The sequence below is a fragment of the Puma concolor genome, chromosome E1 (assembly GCF_028749965.1).
Source record: "Puma concolor isolate L17-30 chromosome E1, mPumCon1.1.hap2, whole genome shotgun sequence".
Taxonomy (NCBI): Eukaryota; Metazoa; Chordata; class Mammalia; order Carnivora; family Felidae; genus Puma; species Puma concolor.
Window position 1 is genome coordinate 42,470,987 of NC_141680.1, and position 18,205 is coordinate 42,489,191.

General features: G+C 57.9%; 1 protein-coding gene across 2 annotated transcripts; it reads right to left on the reverse strand.

Annotated features, from left to right (window-relative positions):
* Nucleotides 1-498: 498 nt before the first annotated feature.
* On the reverse strand, nucleotides 499-18,155 carry KCNH4 (potassium voltage-gated channel subfamily H member 4). Of its 2 annotated transcripts, XM_086687334.1 has the most exons (17): nucleotides 17,864-18,155; nucleotides 15,743-15,976; nucleotides 15,266-15,412; nucleotides 15,007-15,140; nucleotides 13,939-14,182; nucleotides 13,439-13,596; nucleotides 10,490-10,697; nucleotides 9,291-9,485; nucleotides 8,698-8,897; nucleotides 6,578-6,827; nucleotides 5,758-6,002; nucleotides 5,070-5,108; nucleotides 4,517-4,869; nucleotides 4,136-4,242; nucleotides 3,451-3,524; nucleotides 1,521-2,228; nucleotides 499-726 (listed from the first exon to the last, which is right to left on the reverse strand). In XM_086687334.1, exons 1-16 carry the CDS (start codon nucleotides 17,937-17,939, stop codon nucleotides 1,833-1,835), a joined length of 3,060 nt encoding a protein of 1,019 aa, XP_086543460.1. In that variant the 5' UTR covers nucleotides 17,940-18,155; the 3' UTR covers nucleotides 499-726; nucleotides 1,521-1,832. The 2 variants fall into 2 exon arrangements, with proteins under 2 accessions (XP_086543460.1, XP_086543459.1); XM_086687333.1 differs by lacking the exon at nucleotides 17,864-18,155 and having other exon boundaries at nucleotides 1,525-2,228; nucleotides 15,743-16,467.
* Nucleotides 18,156-18,205: the final 50 nt, after the last annotated feature.

Here is an 18,205-nt window from a genome sequence, read left to right on the forward strand (position 1 = left end):
GCAGTGATCATCTGAGAAGTGAAAGCTAAGAGGGAAGAGAGGACTTAAGAGAGCAAAGGAGACGGGCAGAGTGGAATTCCTAGCAGGTTCTTGGCTAGTGACAAGCTTTTCCCCCCAGACCCTGCTGTACCTAGCCTATAACAGGTACAGGATTGGTTATACAAGATCAGTGGGGCGTCCCACTGGCTACCTTTCCAGAGCTGGAGGTGGGTCTGAGTCAGGACTCTGTGCCTCTCACACACTGTGTCTGAATCTGTGGCTGTCATGGGTGGGAGGAGGAGGGGTATAACGGGCCCGCAGTGACTCATTAAGGTTTCTACCTCATCCCTGGGGCTTCTGGTGGCGTGAATGTGGTGCCAAGTGGATTGCTCGGCGCCTTTGCCCTTCCTAGAGACAGCAACAGGGCCCTGGGGTGCGGTGGGGAGTGACTGCCCTGTAGGCTCCTCCAAAGCCCTGGAGCTCTCAGACCAACCCCCAGAAACAGCCAGAGCCAACAACTACAAAAATAAAGCATTTATTTCCTATCCAAAAGTGAGCCTTGGGTGTTGGGTGGCAAAGGAGAACTGGAGAACAGGGTGGGTTTGTGAGAAGTCAGGGCCCTGAGTGAGACCGTGTTGGGTGTGGGGAGAACAGGCTCGGAAGAGGTCTGGTGAGGGGAGGGGTAGGGAGTGCCGTGGGGACTGTTTCAAGTTGCTGGCAGCAGAAAAGACCACCTTCAGGGACAGCCTGCAGAAACACAGAAACAGAGATGTTGACAGGCCCAGGCCCAGGGGTAGAAGCTGACATTTCTGGGCCCAGAAAGCACTCTCTGGAGCACAGGAACCCAGAGAGGACACTCTAAGGCAGGAACTGCAAATCCAAATACCTACAGAGACCAGACAAAGAAGTCAAAGGAGGGAAGCCAGCTAAGTGTCAGGAGATGATCCAGAAATGTGGGGACTGTGAAAAAGTGGCGAGCACAGGCCCCATCTCAAGAGGACTGCGGCCACTCAACACCAGTGGATTATCGCCAGTGGAATGTTGGCCCAGGGTTGCCAGAACGCCCCAAGTTTTTTAGAGAAACTGGAATATCTGGATATTTGTGTGAACTCTGATTTTTAGTGTCAGCAACTCATTCGTATTTTACCACACGCGCACACACACACACACACACACACAAATCTGCGAGAACCGAAGAATACATATCTGGGGGCCACCCGTTTGTTTCTTGTGTGGGTTGAGGGATGGGCTGAGCCCCTCCAGCCTGGGCTGGTAGGGGGAGGTCTAAGGAGTCTTGGGTTCCTCAGATGCCAGCTGCGATCTCAAACCTACCTGTCTCAAGGTGACATCGCTTCCAAGGTGTCCAGCAGAATCCAGGGGCTGAGATAGAAGGCCTCACAATATCACTAAGCTATCTCTGCTGCAGAATCTGCAATCTGTCCCTCTTGCCTTAGACACCAAGATCCTGCCTGCTCTTGCCTCAGTCTTCGTGGGCTTGATCTGGGACCCTCCCCCAACCCCCGGTGCTCCCTGGTATCTACCTGCCTCCAGATCCTGGGGAGAAAGCAGGACATGTCATCTGCCCAGCCGGATCGGCACTGCATTCTGTCTCATGCCTGTTGGGTTCCACAGCCTCAGGTGGCTCCCCCTCACAGAGGGGAAGGATACGGGAAGGTTTAGAAAAGGGAAGAGGGTCCGAAGTAACCAGGCTTTGTTAAAAAGTCCAGAGAATGCAGAGCCAACCAGACCAGCCGGTGGCTGTTGACCGGAGGCAGGAGGCCAAGGGGCCCAGTCCCTCCCTGGATGGCAAGCAGCAGTGCCCACCCCAGACGGGCCTGGGCCCAGGGCCAGGGTCAGTGGAACGTGTCTGACCTGGACCGAAAGCTGTGCTGCATGAGGGTTGGGGTCGGGGATGGGGCCTCTGGCACTGGGGAAGGTCCCAGAGGCTCAGGCTCTGAGGGGAAGGGGGATAGCACGGAGAGCCTCAGGTTGGAGGGGGCGGCCCCCATCTCTGCTGTGCCCACACTGGCTGGGCAGTGGACCTCAGCAAAAGTAGTATCCTGGAGGCTGGGCGGTGGTCCAGGTAGGCAGGGTGAGATGCGTGGAGGCCTCAGCTGGGGACCAGGAGGGTCTGGGAGCCGAGCCGAGACTACTGGGTGGACTGGGGGACCCAGCCTAGCCTGTAGCAGGCCCATGATGTGTCGAAGCTCCCGGCTCAGCTGAGACACTTCCTGGTTGAGGCGGGAGATCTGTTGAAAACACAACAAATCGTTTCCCAGATGCCACAACGATCACTGATCTCCCGGGTGCGCCCCCCTCCACTGTGTACAAAACTCTTTCCCAGCCACTCCTGCTCACGGCCACTGCGAGAAAAAGGCAGGGCAGGGGTTATCTTTGTCTAGAGGTAAACACTCAGCTTGTTTCCAAAAAGGCTTTGGGAGAGCAGGTATTGCTATCCCCTCTCCTCCACTTTTACAAGAGGCAGAAAAATAGGCTCAAAGAGGCCACAAAGCTGGAAGTGACAGACACAGCAGCCTTACTCTCAGGTGACCCCCGCACACAAGCTCAAGCATCTATTCAGTGTTTTGCAAACTTCAGGGAATACGAATCAACTGAGAAACTTGTCAAAATGCAGATTCCTGGGCCCCGCCCCAGCCATTCCAAATTGGGTGAGGCTCAGGAGTCTGCATCTTAATGGGGCTGACAGACACTCAAGTGTGGGAAACACCACCTAGAACAGTGAGCCCAAGCAGGACTGGCCCTCCATCTGGCCCAACAGGGCCTGGTCCCGCCCCCCAGCCCCAGGGGCTGCCCTCCTGGGATGCAGATGATGTTTATCAGAACCCAGGGAAGGCCCACTCCCTAAGGGTTGGGCCTGACTGTGCCCTGATGACAGCTCAGAGATCCCCTGGGAGGAGGCAGACGCAGAGCCTTGGCATACAAGATCTGGGCTCTTCCTGACCAGGGTTTAGACATGAGGATCCAGGTCTTCCAGGGCTGAAGGCCTCTCAGCCTCCCTGTCCTCTGACCCCTAAGTTTGCTGAGCATTCCCTTCCCAGGGCTGGGGAAGGAAAAGGACTTGGTAGGGGGCAGGTCCCTAAAGGAGAGAACCCCACAGTGGAGGAGGGAGGAGAGGTTGTCTTTGCGGGCTAGATAGCCTGAGCCAGCCGGGAAAGGGTGGAGGCAGCAGGCACTGAGTACTTACCTGTGCCAGGGGCTGGGCCAGGCATGTGAGCACTCTTATATCATGCTCAACAACTCTGGCAAAAACAGGTTATTTTTCCCATTTTTCGATGAGGAAATTGAAGTTTGGGGTGGTTGTGGGACTTGCCCAAGGTCACCCGGCTAGTGTGAATAAGTGAACTCAGGACTCTGGCTCCAAACCCTCAAATGCTCTTACATACGAGGCACATCGCTGATCCCAAGATGCTATCTGCCAAGGTTGGAGGGAAGGAGTCAACCCCAACCTACCTCCTGGTTTAGCCTGCAGACCTTTTCCTTCATCTCCTCAGCCTCAGTGGCCAGTTCCTGGCTGGGCCTGGTCCCTGCAGCCAGAATGGGGTGGAAGGGTGCAGGGTGAGTGCAAGGAGCGGGAGTCTACGGCTTGGGCTGGGTCCCCTCCTCTTGCTGGGCAGGCAGAGAAGAGAGGAGAAGAAGCTCTGGGCTCAGGATGATGGGAAAGCCAGACTCTTCCCTGCCCCTTCCCCTGACCCCTGCCCCAGCTGTACATGCAAAAGCTTCTCTTTAGCATCTGAACACAACATGCTCTTCTCTCCTGCCTTTATCCCAACAACTGCCTTGCTCCACCCCTCAAACTCCTACCCAACCCTTAAGACCCCCTACAAGTGTCCCCTCCTCTAAGAAGGACAGTTAGGGGTGCCCTCCCCTCCTACCTCAGAGCCTTGTTCCTGTCTCGGTTGTGGCACTTGGCACCCTGTTCTGGAATCGTTTATCTGAGGACACAGGTGTGTCCCCCACTAGACTGGAAGCTCACTGAGCGTGCAGGCCAGGTCTGACACATCTATGCTTTCCCAGCACAGAGTCCGGCACATGGTCAGCCCCTACTACACATGGGATGGACGGCTGAAGGGACGGACGGGTGGACGGATGGCGGGTGAATGGGTGACGGAGAGTGAGGTCTACGGCTGGCCCTTACCTGAAGGAGGGGCCTGTGAGCAGGGCCTAGCGTGCTCATGCCTCCTGCTGAACCGAAAGGTAGGGGCCTCCGCTGTGCTGCCAGAGTCCTCAATGCCATCCACTATCCTGGGATGGGGGCAGTGATCATCAGTCCCATGCGGAGAGGGCAAGGGCCAGAGCAGAGCAGGCGGAGGGTAACTGGGGACAGCAGTGCCGGGGAGCTGGGGAGGAGCAGCAGTCAAAGAGGGGTGGGGTTGCAAGTGTGGTGGATCAGGAAGGGCGGGTGGGCAGATGGGGCAGAGATAGGAAGAGCACTGGTTGGAAGGCTGGGGACGGAGCCCAGAGAAGGTTCTGGAAGCCAGCAGGGGTATGGGGAAGGCAGGGGAGGCTGGCGTCTCACCGGGGACTGAGGTCCGGAGGTCCAAAGGTTCCCAGTGGGGGAATGAGAAGCTGGGGGGGCTTCCAGGCAGCAGAACCCCTGGGGGGGCCATGAGGGGAGGGGCTGTGGCCCCGGCCAGCCAGGGCAGGGGAAGGGAATGGGGACAGGGAAGGGGAGGAGACAAGGGCTGAGAATGGGGGCAGCTCCTCGCCCAAGAGGCTGACCAGGGAGCCCCGGGGCCGCGCTGGGCTGAGGTTGGGCAGCAGGAGGGGCCGGCGGGGCCTGGAACCACCCCCAGACTCCACCCCAGTCTCGGCCTCTGTGATGGATGGTAGGGTCTTGTCTGAGGAGGAGCCAAGGCTTTCAGAGCGGGGCTGTGGGCAGAGGGCAGCTGATGTCAGGACAGTGAACAATAGGCCCCTTCATTAAGCAACAGCCTTCACTGGCAGATGCAGCCACCCATCCCCCCCCCCTCTCCCTGCAGCAGAGGAGCCACGGAAAGGTGCCTCCAGCTTCCAGACTCCCCCATGCAACCTCAAACCCCACCCCACACCTCCCAGGAAGATGGTGTTACCTGGGAGAGGCGAGGAGATCTGGAAAAGCGGCTGAGGCCCTGCGGGGACACAGGGGGGATTCAAGCTGACTCACACCTCCCCCCTCTCCTGGTGCAGCCCTTCCTCCCCATCAGTGCTGTGGGCTTTGAGAATGTGGGGCCTTTTTGTGGAACTGAGTCAGAGATACTTCCAACTCCAACTCAGAGATGTCTGAGTGGCAAAGTAAGTCTGAAAAGCAGTGAAAGACAAAGGCCTAGGGTGTAAACTGTAGACCTGGCCCAGAGGCTAAGCCAAAATGGGGTCAGGAAATATTTGGTGAGTGCCGAAGAGGAAACCCAGGGGATGATGCCCAGTTCAGAGACGGACTTGGAGGAGGAGCACGCGAGGGGGACTCTTTCCAAAGTGAGGTCCCTCTGAGGGGTCTGAGGGGGGTGCTGAGGGGTGGCCAACAGGAAATGATGGGTCAGAGGAGTCGGAAGTAGAAGTGGTGAGAGATGGTCCATGGGGTTGGGTGATGGCCAATGAAGAAGGGTCAGGTGGGGGTGGAAGATGTTAAGCGTGGAAGGGACAATGGAAGGGGGTGCCGGGGATTGAGAAATGATGTTCTCCGGGTGGAAGGAGATGCAGGAGACTCTCTCTTGGGATGGGGAGGTCTGCCCTGAAGGAGGGGACCTCGGAGGAGGTGGAGGCCATAGGGGGTCTACATACATTGGTGTCAGAGCCCTGGCGCAGGTTGAAGGTGAGGTCCCGGGGCAGGCCAGCCCGGAAGGCAGCCCCGTACTCAGGATAGAGTCTCAGGACCTCAGCCAGCCCTCTGCTGCTCAGCTGCTGCAGGCCACAGTAGGTCAGTGCCTTCACGTCAGCGCTGGTCTTCAGCACGCAGCTTGGGACTGCCCCTGACCCAGGCTCCTGCCCCGGCTCAGGGATATCTGCCCCAATCAGGTCCCCCTTCCCTGTGGGTAAGGGATGGGGATAGTCAGCTGGGGCAGAGGGACCAAGAGGATATCAGCGGGAAGTGGTCAGTGGAGCTGGGGGATGGTTAGTGTGTTTGAAGGGCGGTCAGAGAAGGATCAATCAATAGGATTGGTGGAAATAATCAATGGAGTTGGGAAAAAGTCAGTGGAGAGTGACTGATGAAGTTGGGAGACAGTCAATGGGAAATGTCAGTATAATCAATGGAACTAGATGATCAGTAAAGAATGGCCAGAGGGGTCAGCTAAAGGGTAAAGGTCAATGGAGTTGAGGGTCAGTGGGGAAGAGTCAATGGAGTTGGGAGACGGTGCAGCAGGAAAGGATCAGTGGAGTTGGGGGAGAGTCACTGGGGAAGGGTTGACGGGTTGATGGCCCATAGGATTAGGGGAGAATCTGAGGGTATGGTCAAAAGGGGATGGTAGTGAGGTGAAGACACCAGGAAAGAGGACCCCCTCAGCAGGAATTCCACATATCCACTAGGGTATCCCAGGCCCTAGATTCCTGGCCACACCCAATGCCTCTGGGGGTAGGTAGTAGGTGGTGGTGGGATCCTCACCCAGGATGGCCAGCACCATGTTGTCTCGAAGCACCTCAAGCGAGCCGGAGCAGACGTAGTAGTGTGCCTGCAGGGCGTCCCCACGGCGCAACAGGTACTCGCCTGGAGCGCAGAACGAGGTCTTGATGTGCAGGGAGAGGGCCCGCAGGCAGCCTCTGCTCGCTGCTGCAAACAGCGGCAGCTGCAGGATCTCCCGATTCAGGTGCATAGCGATGTCAGCTCTCAGCTCGTCTGGGAAGTCACGCAGTAACTGCATAAGGGGCATAGGTCATTCTGGCCATCCCCCTGCAGCTGCTACTTGAGTTCTATAAATGTGCTGAGCTGTCTCCAAGGAGAGAACTCCAAAACTTGCCTTTTGCTTTGAAGTTACCTGTGTTTGACCTTCAAGAAGACCTCTGTGTATCAAACCTCAATTCTGCTTGTGTGTGGACCTCTCAACCCAAGTTCAGGAGCAGAGACTAGGCCTTTTCCTATGTGTCCACTGCCTGTGACTACACACGGTGGTCACTCACACATGTCCTTGGTTACTCAACCCCGTACAAGGATCGGCCCTGGTGGGTCAGCTTTCAACCAGGAGTCAGGAAACTAGAAGTCAGCTCTGCCCCTAAGTCCTTGTGAACCTTGGGCAATCCATTTGCTCTCTCTGGGCCTCAATATCCCCATCTGTAAAATGCAGGGTTACACAAGACCTTGAACATTACCAATGATCTCTGAGGAGCCAAACAATGTTCATAGTTCTATCCTCATCTTTTTTTTTTTAATTTTTTTTTCAACGTTTATTTATTTTTTTGGGGACAGAGAGAGACAGAGCATGAGGGGGAGGGGCAGAGAGAGAGGGAGACACAGAATCGGAAACAGGCTCCAGGCTCTGAGCCATCAGCCCAGAGCCTGACGCGGGGCTCGAACTCCCGGACCGCGAGATCGTGACCTGGCTGAAGTCGGACGCCCAACCGACTGCGCCACCCAGGCGCCCCAGTTCTATCCTCATCTTATGGAGCCCCTAGGCCACTTGGGCTTGCTGACCTCTCCCTCTTGTCCCCATTTCCTCCCCAGGCTCCTCTTCTAACTTTCCACACTCTGCCCGCATCATGGCAGCCAGCTCCATGACTTCCCTACTCCCTGTGAGCCTGGAGCCCTACCTATGGGTCTAGACCTGTATTTTCAACTACCGATGGAACAGCCTCCACCTGGATCTCCCACGGGCACCACACCCTCATCATGGCCTAATCCTGGACTTTCATTTTCACACCTTCCTCCTGTGATGCCCCCATCATGCCCCTTTGCCCAAACCAGGGACCTGGGGCCCATTCTGAGCTCCTCTCCTGCAACCAGCCGATCACCGGGTCCTCCGGCTCCGGCTCTCAGAGATACCTCCTAGATCCTCAGGTCACTGCCCAGCCTAAAAGTTTTGCAGAATACAATCTAAATTCAAGACCACCCATGAGCTGGCCTGACCCGCCTCCCCAGCCCTGTCTCTTGCACTCCCGTCTCCCTCCTCCCCTCCACAGCACTCACACACCCAGTCCTGAAGGCTCACTGACTTGACTTTCAGTTCCCTGAACTCCCCTGCTCTTTTGTGTCAACATTTCCGGGTCTGTGTTCCTACTCCTCTTTCTGCCTGGAATGGCCTCTGGTAGCAGGCTGATTTCCTTCTTGCCCCTCACGATGTCCCCTCTTCCGTGCCACCTTCCGACTCCTCTAGGCCCAGGCACAACGTCCCCTAATTGCTCTGCCATCCCTCCAGCAGAGTCCTATTCACTGCGTAATTATTTGTTTACCTGTCTGCCTCCTTCACCCAACTGGTGTCTCCCTCAGGACAAGGGCTGAGTGTCATCATCTCTGAGCTCCCTGTGTCCCGCACAGAGGCTGGCCCAAAGCGAGCGCTCAGGAAAGGCTGGCTGAGGGGGGTGGGGGTGGGGGATGGCATTAGCTAAGGCCTGAGCTCCCTCTCAGCTCCCGTGTTCTAGTGCCAAGGAAAAGGGATGTGGATGGGGGTCGGTGCCGTGCCCCTTTGAGCAGGGCTTCGCCTCCCGGGACCCCAGGTGTCTCCATCCCAACCCCAGAGAGACGGCGACCCCTCTCCCACTCTGACGCCACGCGCCGGGGTCCGGGCACACTACCTCGTTGGCGTCGATGCCGCTGTTGACAGCCCACGTGGTCTGGAAGGACTCGAGCATGCGCTGCTTGAGCGGCCGCGGCAGGCGGTGCACACGGATGAAGTCCTTGAGGTCCTTCATGCGGCGGTGGTAGAGTGAACGGCGCGAGTACATGCGCTGGATGATGGCCGTCACGTTCCCGAACACCACGGCGTGCATCAGCGCTGCAGCGGCGGCAGCGGCAGCGGGTTAGGGACGGCCACCCCTCCCGCCTCCTCCCCCGCCCCAGGACCCACCCTGCCTGTGGACGGCTCTGGGCGCCTGGGGAGGGAGGCGCAGGAGAGCCAGCGGGCTTGGGTTGGCGCAGGGAATAGCCAGACCTGATGTTCCTCTCCTGCCCTCCAGCTAGGTCATGAACTTGGGTTTCCCATTCCCTTCGCAGAAGGCCAGCACGGCCCCCCCGGGGACCAGCATGTAGTAGATGCTGAGGAAACGGCTATGAATGAATGCACGACTGTCTGGACGTGGGTGGACATCTTGCCTTCTCTGAGCCTGTTTCCCCATCTGCACGCTGGGCTTAGCGGGGCCACCCTGGGGCATGGCGGGCCCGGCCTCACCGCCTATGAGCATGGTGCAGATGGAGAAGATCTTCTCCGCGTCGGTGTTGGCGCACACGTTGCCGAAGCCCACGCTAGTGAGGCTGCTCAGCGTGAAGTAGAGGGCAGCGATGTAGGCACTGCGCCGCGACGGGCCGCCCGCCGAGCCATTGACGTAGGGCTCCTCCAGCCGCTTGCCCAGCTCGTGCAACCAGCCTGGGGGGGGGGGGGGGGAGTGGAGGGAGGCAAGGAGCGGCGGCCCAGGCAGTGGAGAGCTGGCCTTCCCTGAGCTGCCTGCGCTTGACTTTGGGCAAGTGTTTACAGAGGCGAGGGGAGGTTTGCACCCGCAGGGACAGAAAATGTCCCCGGTGGTCTGGGCCTGGGACTCCCCACAGTGAACTGGTTACAGCTGCAAACTTCCTAAGCTCCTGAATGTTTGGGGGGACCCTCCTCACTCTAACAGTTTACTGAGCGCCCCTGTGTACAGGGTGCTGGCACTTGACCCCACCATTCTCCCTGCCCTGATGGAACCTACCGTCTGGAGGGGAAAGACACATGAAATAAATGACAGGCGGGCAGTGAGCTACTAAAAGGGAAGTACGGGGCGTCCTAGGAGCCATAATGGGTTAGGGAGAGTTAGCTTAGTGGTGATTGCAAGGAATAGAAAAGTCACTTAGGGGAAGAAGGGAGGGAAGACAAAGGGAGAAGATTCCCGAGAGGAAAACAGGTTCAAGGCCGTTGTGAGAAAGCAGTGCATCCCGGGGAGCTGGAAGGAGGCCAGCGTGGCTGCAGCACAGGGCACAGGGAAGAAAGGGAAACCAAGTGGGGAGAGAGAAGGCAGCAGGGCTATGCAGGGTGTGGATTGAGTGGGGACTTTTTTTTTTTTTTTTTGAGTGTGGACTTTATTTTGAGGGCAGTGGAGAGCCACTGAAAGGGTCGGGGGGAGAAGGAGCACTACCTCTGCCCCAAACACCCTCCTGACCATGAGAGTGTTTCCAGTACTGCTTTGATTGCCTGTCACCGGTCTTGCTCCCCTGCTAGGCTGTGAGGTCTGCCCAGGCAGACCCCTGGTCTTCACTTCACTTCAGTACCCCCGTGCCTGACCCAGAGGGAAGAATGTGGGGTGGTGGGTGTGGTGCCAGAGGAGGCATCAGCCCGGGGGCCTGAGTGGACAGGGCAGGCGGACGGATGTCAGCGAAAGCCTGGGGTCGGTGGCTCACCGATGTCCCAAAGCAGCGGGTCATTGGCCTCCATCTCCCGGCGCCCGATGACGTACCAGATGCAGGCCATCCAGTGGGCGAGGAGCGCGAAGACGGACATGAGCAGTGTGAGGACCACGGCGCTGCACTGTGAGTATCGCTCCAGCTTCTGCAGCAGCCGCAGCAGCCGCAGCAGCCGCACCGTCTTCAGAAGGTGCACCAGCGATGTCTGCAGGAGTGTGGTGGGGGAGGCTGGGAGCAGGCACGCCTCCGCCTCCTCGGAGCCCCTGTGTCCCCTCCCAGATGCCCTGGAGCCAGGGGAAGCTGCAGCAGGGGAAACCGTCCCTGCTGTCCTGAGAAAGTGACCAGGGAATGTGGCCAGGAGAGAATAATACTAAAACCAATAAAGGCTAACACTTACTATATGTGTACTTGCTTACTTATGTAAGTACTTACTATATGTGTGTCAGGCTCTGGGCTAAGCACTTAACGATCCTCATGACACACTCATGCCTTCAGTTCAGTTATCATCATTGTTCCAGTTTGCAGATGAGTAAACTAAGGCTCAGAGGCAGGGGAACAGACACAATGATCTCTGGCCCCTGCTTGAAGCCCTCAAAGTCTTAGGCACAACCAGCTGTGGACAAGAGCTGGTTGTTGGCGATGACAGCAGTTGTGATGGGAGCCGTCCTCAACCCACAGAGTAGCAAGGTAAGGCGCGAACAGGCAAGAGGCTTGGGGACAGGGGGAGGTTAGGGGCCATGGCCATGGTGGGTGAGCTGCTGATGAGAGGCGCATACCGAAGTGCTGGGGGAAGGAGAGCAGAAAGTGAAGGAGCCTGGGTTTCAAGGTCTTAGCCATTGTGGGGCTTAGGTGGGGGTTATGGAGCTGGTGGCACCTCGTAAGCATCCTGTGTTAGCTAATATTACCACCACGACTGATGTCATTGTGGTCACCAGTGCTTCAACTAGCCCTCCAAATCTTGGAGACGAGGAGCAGGTACGGAAACTTATCCTGTCACTACTCTGGGAGGGGGCAGCTTGGAAGCTAGGGCTGGGGGCTCTGGGGCAGCGCCGGGGGAACTTGGTATGAAGGCCCTCTCAGAAGCCTCCGGCAGCATCCCCCACAGCCCTGGCCCGGCACGGCTCCTGAGCCACCTCCTGTCCTTTTCTCTAATTTTAGGTGAAGGAGCTGGAAAGGAGGTGGCCCTGCTTCCTCCACATGGACCGTCTCCAGGGCTTAACGCCTGCCTCCAGCTCCCAGAGCTTCTGCTTCCAAACTTGAGTCCTTCAGAGCTTCTCCTAGTCACCTGCCTCTGAGCTCCACTCCCTTGGGGCCCTCCTCTCCTTCTCCTTGGACCAGAGTGTCCCAGGCCTGGCTCCTTCAAGTCCACAGCTCTGCCAGTGCCTACTCATCCTCTATCTTTGCTCTGTCTCCCTGCAGCCCCACACTGCTCCTCCTCCCCCCTTCTGCCACATCATCGAGTTGGGTGCATGGGGTTCCTGAGAACCGGGGTGGTACGTTAGAAAGAGGAATAGGCTAGGAGTCTGGAGGCCTGGTTCCAATCTCCTGCCTGCCGCTGCTAGCTGTGTGACCTGCGGCAAGTCACTTAACCTCTCTGAGCCTTTGCAGCTACCTCTGAAAAAGAGAATCTGCCCTGAAGGGTTACTGTGAGGCTCCTATGTGATGATGTGGGCGAAAGGACTTAGTAAATGTAAGATGCTCCTTAAGGTATCAGAGGAGGGGGACTGCCTGGGAGGAGAGACAGGGGATTCTCTGTAGCTCTCCCCAGGACAGCTGTCCGGCTGGCTGACACAGCCTGGTGGGCACGGGATGGGAGAGTGCAGTCACAGGGAGGGGTGGGGAGCTCTGCTCGGAGTGGCCGGAGCCTCAGGGCAGACATACACACATGCACGTGTGTGGGAGTGTGCACACACGTGTACCCAGCCAGGAGAAGAGGCCCACAGCCCGTTGGCGGCTAGTTAAATCCGGCTGCGTGTAGGTGGTTTCCCACTATAGCTGAGTGTGGCAGAGAGAGGAGCGCACAGGGAAACTGCTCTCCACCTCCCCACCCAGCAGCCAAGGGGGTCTGGGGACACAGGGTGGGACTCCCTCACCCTGGACTCGAGAGCACCTGCTATCTGCTGGCTGGGTGCAGAGCTGACCACTCAGGGCACCTCCGGGCAGTCCCCGGGGAGCTGAGAGGGCCCAGGACCTGGCACTGTCTGCCTCCAAATCCACCCCACAGCCTCTGCCTCCTTGTCTTGGCTTACAACGCTCCCCCCAGATGCTCTCTCCCCATCTTCTGCCAGCCAAATCCTGCTCTCTGTCAAGGGTCTAGCTCTGCTCTGTCTCCTGCAGGAATCCTTCCCAGACCACCGCTGGCCTTTTTCCAACTGCAGTGCTTTGGCCTCCCAGGTGCTGGCTAGATTTCAGATCATTTGTACGTACGCCCACTTTCCTGCCTGGAACTCCAAGGTCGGCTAGCTCCTGCCCAGCTGCCAGCAACACCTGGGCCCCATCTTCCTCTCCATTCACCTCTTCTGTTCCTGCCGTCCCCTCCACCAGTCCTGCCCCCTCACCAGCTTAGCTGCCTGGAGGCTGAATCCTTGTCCCTTTTCCCCACCGTGACCATGCTCCACACAGTGCTTTGCAGACAGCTAAATGCTCATCGGTTGTTTGTTAAATAAAAATGTGAAAAGTACCACTCATTTGGCATCAGACCAATGCCGCCTTGGTAGCCCTAGTTAGCTTTTGATTTGTCTCAGCTTCCCTCAGTGATTGTGAGCTGAGCTCCCCGAGAGCGCAGACCCTCCCAGCTCCTTCTGAGCAGCCCACGGCAGGTGCCTGACAACTACATGCAGATGGATGGATGGGAAGGACTGAGTCTGAGTTGGGGTCGGTGCCTTCATAGGAGATGCTGGGCTAATTTGGGAGGCTGGGCTGCAGGGTGGCCTGGGGGTCACTCACCACGGTGATGTTGAAGACATAAAGCAGGTCAAAAGGCAGAGCAGCAATAAGGTCAACGAAGAACCAGGTGGCCAGGTAGTGAAGACCGATGGAACGAGGAGCAGAGACCACCTGGCCGGACTGGGACACATAGGTGGTGCGGAAGTTCAGGATGATATCTGGGGGGTGCAAGAGGCTGTTGGTTACTAGGGGGCTTTGTGCCCAGAAACTCAGGCCGAGGGGCCAAGGAAATGAGTAAGCTGGGAACAAGCCTGAGGCCCAGAATGGAGGTGGGGGCAGGGAAGAGGAAGAGAGCTCGGGCTTCTGGCTGGTCTCCAGGGAGGAGTGGTCTAAAGGTTGAAGGCTGAAGGGGTCAGAGGTCAGGGCACATGGACCATTAGGGCTTAAAGAAATGGTTGGGCTCTGAATGCCTGGGTACTGCAGGCCCAGGATCGAGCAAAGGTTGGAGGAGTGGGTCCCTCCAGCCCACCCACCAGGGTATGTGGGGCAGAAGGTCTAACCCAGGATGAAGAGCATCTCCACGGCGATGTCGCTGACAAGGGTGTGTCGGGAAGTGATGGGGGTGTCATCATCGCCCAAGAAGCAGACATTGTAGGGAACGGTGACCGCAACGTAGAAGGTGGCGAGGAGGATGAGGCCGTCCCACACGGCCTTGGGGACGCTGTAGTGGAGGAGGAGGCAGCGGGACCCCCCCACGGAGGCCACCTTGTACTCGGGCACTGATGGCTTTGGCTCAAACACGTTCTAGGGGGAGAGGGGTGGCGGTTGGGGACATTTAAGGGAAAGAGGAGCCGAGGCTTGGGGAAGGGAGAGGCAGCGGATGGGGAAGGGGGGAGTGGGTGCTGCAGGCATGACCACGACAGGAGATAGAAGGTGCAGGGGAGGGGGCCAGGGGCTGGCACCTAACACTTCCTTCCTCTGCCAAGCAACTGCTCAGGCCCCCTGTTGATCAATCATGTTTTGAGAGGGGGGTTTTATAAGGATGGGCCTTCCCCCTACTTGAGAGGGAGATTACGACAAATCAGGCACACGCCTTAGCTTGAAGGGTCACTAACATCTCCCTTAAGTTTCTCTTGGTATTTGGGGGCCCTGTGGGGGACGGGGATATCCCAGAGATGAGGGGAGGCTGGCACGGCGCACCCCATTCCCTGTAGCCCTCAAAACAACACAGAGGGTTGGACAACTGATCCCAAGGCTTTATCAGGGTCCTAGGGCTAGACAGCAGGACCCCACTGGGGGCTCTCTCCCTAGGACCACAGCTTGTGATTTCACTCCTCCCCCGCAAAGGTAACTCTATCATCCAGAGGTAGGTGATGTAATTGCTGCTAGGTCCCTGCCCTTATGATATCATCATAGTAGAGTAACGTCAATCAGAAGGAAGCAAGGGAAATGGGGTTGGAAGATGTGAGGGGACATGATGGGACACAGCAGAGAGTCATACATGAGAAACGGGTGGACAGAGGAATAAGCCATGGGAGGGAGATCAGATAGGCAGGGAGACGGGGAGACAGTAGCAAGGCTGTCTCAGAATCACAGCTGGGAGACGTTGGGGTGCAGACAGGACTCACATTGTTGGTTTTCATGCCTCCCTGGCCCCGGCGGCCAAAATGGCCAGTCAGCCGGTGTAGGACAGTACGGCTCTGCCTCCTGGCAGATCGAAGTCTTGAGCTGGCTCCCCTCCTACCAAAACCGCCCGAGTTTTCTGTTGGGAAGAAGGGTGCAAGATAAATGGGGGCGCATCCCGTGAGGCCCGGTAGGGAGAGGTCTTGTGTGACTTTCAGCAAGGACCACTGACCATTAATGCCTCCTCCCCAGGCCTGCAGTTACCATGATTACTGTCACCATGGCCTCCTGAGGGGCCAAGTCCTGGGCCTCCACTCTGAGTGATGTCCTTGAAGGAAAAGAGGAAAAGCACGACCTCTCCCATCTCATTCTTGATGGGCATCATGTCCAAGAGGCACCAAAAGGCTGAGCCTGTAGATGTGGAGAGGTGGAATGGGAGGGTGAGCAGTCCATGGCACCCCTTTCCCCTTAACCTCCCATGGTTCCTGAGCATAGTCAAAGGGCTTGGCAAAGGTTTAGATCTGGAAAGAACCCCAGAGATTATGTTAGCTGACTCCTTCCCTTCCAGATGGGAGAACGAAGTCCTCGAGAGGATCAGGGATGTACTTGGCGTCACCTAGTCAGCCTGTGGCAGTGGGTGGACCAGCACCCAGACTTCTGCCATGCCAGGCAAATTCTGGGTAAGGCACCTAGGCAGGGCTGCGGGGCTGCAGGACTGCAGGGCAGGCCAGGCCTCCTTACCATCCTTTCGATAGAAGCAGATTTCAGCCCGGTGCTCCTGATGGCCCTCCAGGGCCTTGTGCAGCCTCTGCAGTGCTGGCTCGCTGGTCTCCGGACCATAGAGGAAGCGGCAGCTGCAGGTTTTCTGCATGACCTCGGTACGGCCGTAGCCTGTGAGCTCACAGAATCCGTCAGAGCAGTACACAATGGGAAAGCCCCGTGGGCCCTGTGCGTTGGCCAGCAGGAAGTTGCTGTCTGTGGGAAGAAGAGGTCAAGGTTAGGTCAAGGCCAGGAGGGGAGCTTAGCTTCAAGGTGGGTAAGTACCTCCCCCAGGCTGTGGTCAGAAGTCAGAGCCAGAAGCTTCCCAGGCTTCATTTGATTCCTGGGTCCCCTTTGGGATATTCTGAAATGAGAGTGCGAAGAGATAGAACAAAAGGACAAGGATGTAAGGGTGGCCCGGAACCGGCACAGGGATCACTGGGGGGTTGGATAAGGTCATGCAGTCCTTCTGCCTGCATTCAGGCTGGTGAGCTTATACAGAGGACCTATAGTAGTAAGAGCATGGGCTCCAGCACCACATCCCTGCCGCTTTCCAACCGTAACCTTGGACAAGTTAATGAACTCTCTTCTGTGCCTCAGCTTTCGTATCTGCAAAGTGGGGGATAATATATCTTGTTCACATGGTTGTCGTGAGAGTTATATGAGTTACCTGGGGAAAACAGATCCTAGCACTCACTAAGTGCTACACTGACAAGGTACGACAATACCCCCCCACCTCCCACCGCCCGCCGCATTCCCACAGCCTGCAAGACACATGCATAGCTGCTACCCTGTCATCCTATTAGAGAGTGGACAGGGCAGAGATTCTGGTGATATCACACCCATTGTATTGATAGGAAACCAAAAGATGGAGATTATCCAAACTCACAAATCTCCTTTGTTGGGGGAGAGAGACAGTGATGAGTAGTGTCCTCATTCTCTGCCTTCCAGGAAAGGTCCTCTTTTTAGCATCTCTTTAGGTAATTTCAGGGGGTCTGTCCCAGTGCTCAAAGTCGGACAGGATTGGGCGCTGAAGTTTAGTCCAGCAACCCCAGCAGCAGAACCTGAGCTGGCTCCCTATGGCTCCAATGGGTGGAGGTCGAAGAGGGGCTCTGTGGGCCATCCAGGGGCAGAGTCTCCACTGAGAGAAGGGGCCTGAGACACAACCAGTACTGGGAGCTAAGAGGGGTGACTGTCTGGGGGTGGAGTGGCTGATGGGGGCTGAAGGTGTCTGGGAGGCTTTGGGCCCTGGGCAGCAGCCTCCCTCTTCCATCCCAGGGCCCGTTGCCCGGGTGATGGGAGCTATGGAAACAAGGGAGGTGTCTGTGGGGGGAGAGTGGGGAGGCGGCTGAGGCCCCGGCGGCTCGGTTTCCGCCCGCGGGTACCGCTCCCGCTACCTTCCAGATACTGGCTAGGGTACCCCAAGGGGGCAGGGGGAGATCTCTCAGCTCCAAAGTAGGAAAAGGGAAAGGCGGGAGAAGTGGCAGAGAAGGAGGAATGTGGCTGTCCAAGGTGCTGAACCTGGAATCCAAGCTGGGGGTGGGTGAGCAGAGAGTTCCCTCCGTCACAGGGACCACCCCCTCCTCCTGCCTCACCTCCCTCAGATGCAGACGCGCCAAGATTTGGGGGCGCGTGACCTTAATCCAAGCAAGGTGCTGCCTAAGTCTGATCTTTTCTCTTTCTGTTTTCTTTTTTTTTTTTCCCCTGGGGAAGGAGATGCTGGAGCCTTCTGGAAGTAGACTCCAGAGCGCCTGACCGCTTCGTCCCACCTCTGCGTCTCGGATACCCCCCCATACGTCCCCAGCAGAGCTCTGCCCCGCAGCGGGAGGCTCCCACGGCCCCCTCCTCCGTTTTGCGGCACAAAAAGCATTTCCTGACTCAGTCACACTCCCAGTCTTAGCCCCCTGCACTCTTGGCCCTTTCCTCGCCTCCCCTCACAGGGCACTGCCAGTCCTGTTCCTTTCCCGGCGACTTCGGGAGTTCCTAGACCGTCAAGTCCACTCTCCCCGCCTCGGGTGTCACCATATCCAGGAGACCCGGCGCCGGCGCCGAAGCCGACTTGGCCCCAGCTCCAACACCCAGCCCCAGCCTCGCCCCACTCACGAGTGCCGTCGAAGCGGGTGGCGATGGTGTCCAGAAAGGTGTTTTGCGGGGCCAGCAACCCCTTCATGACCGGCATGGCCTCGGGGCGGGGGTTCGAGGCGCGGCGCTGGGGGGCGTTCAGCGCGGCGGGGCCGGAGGGGGCGCGCTGCCGGCGGAGCCGGGGCGCCCCATGCGCCCGCCTGCCTCCTCCCCTCCTCTCAGCGCCGCCGCCGCCGCTGCCTCTCGGTTCCGAACCTTGCAGCTCTCGGCTAGGCTTGGCGCCGCCTCTGTCCCCCCACCTCCCCACGGGCCAAGTTCTTTCCCCCGGGCTCGGCCCGCACCCGCCACGTGGCCGGTACGGGG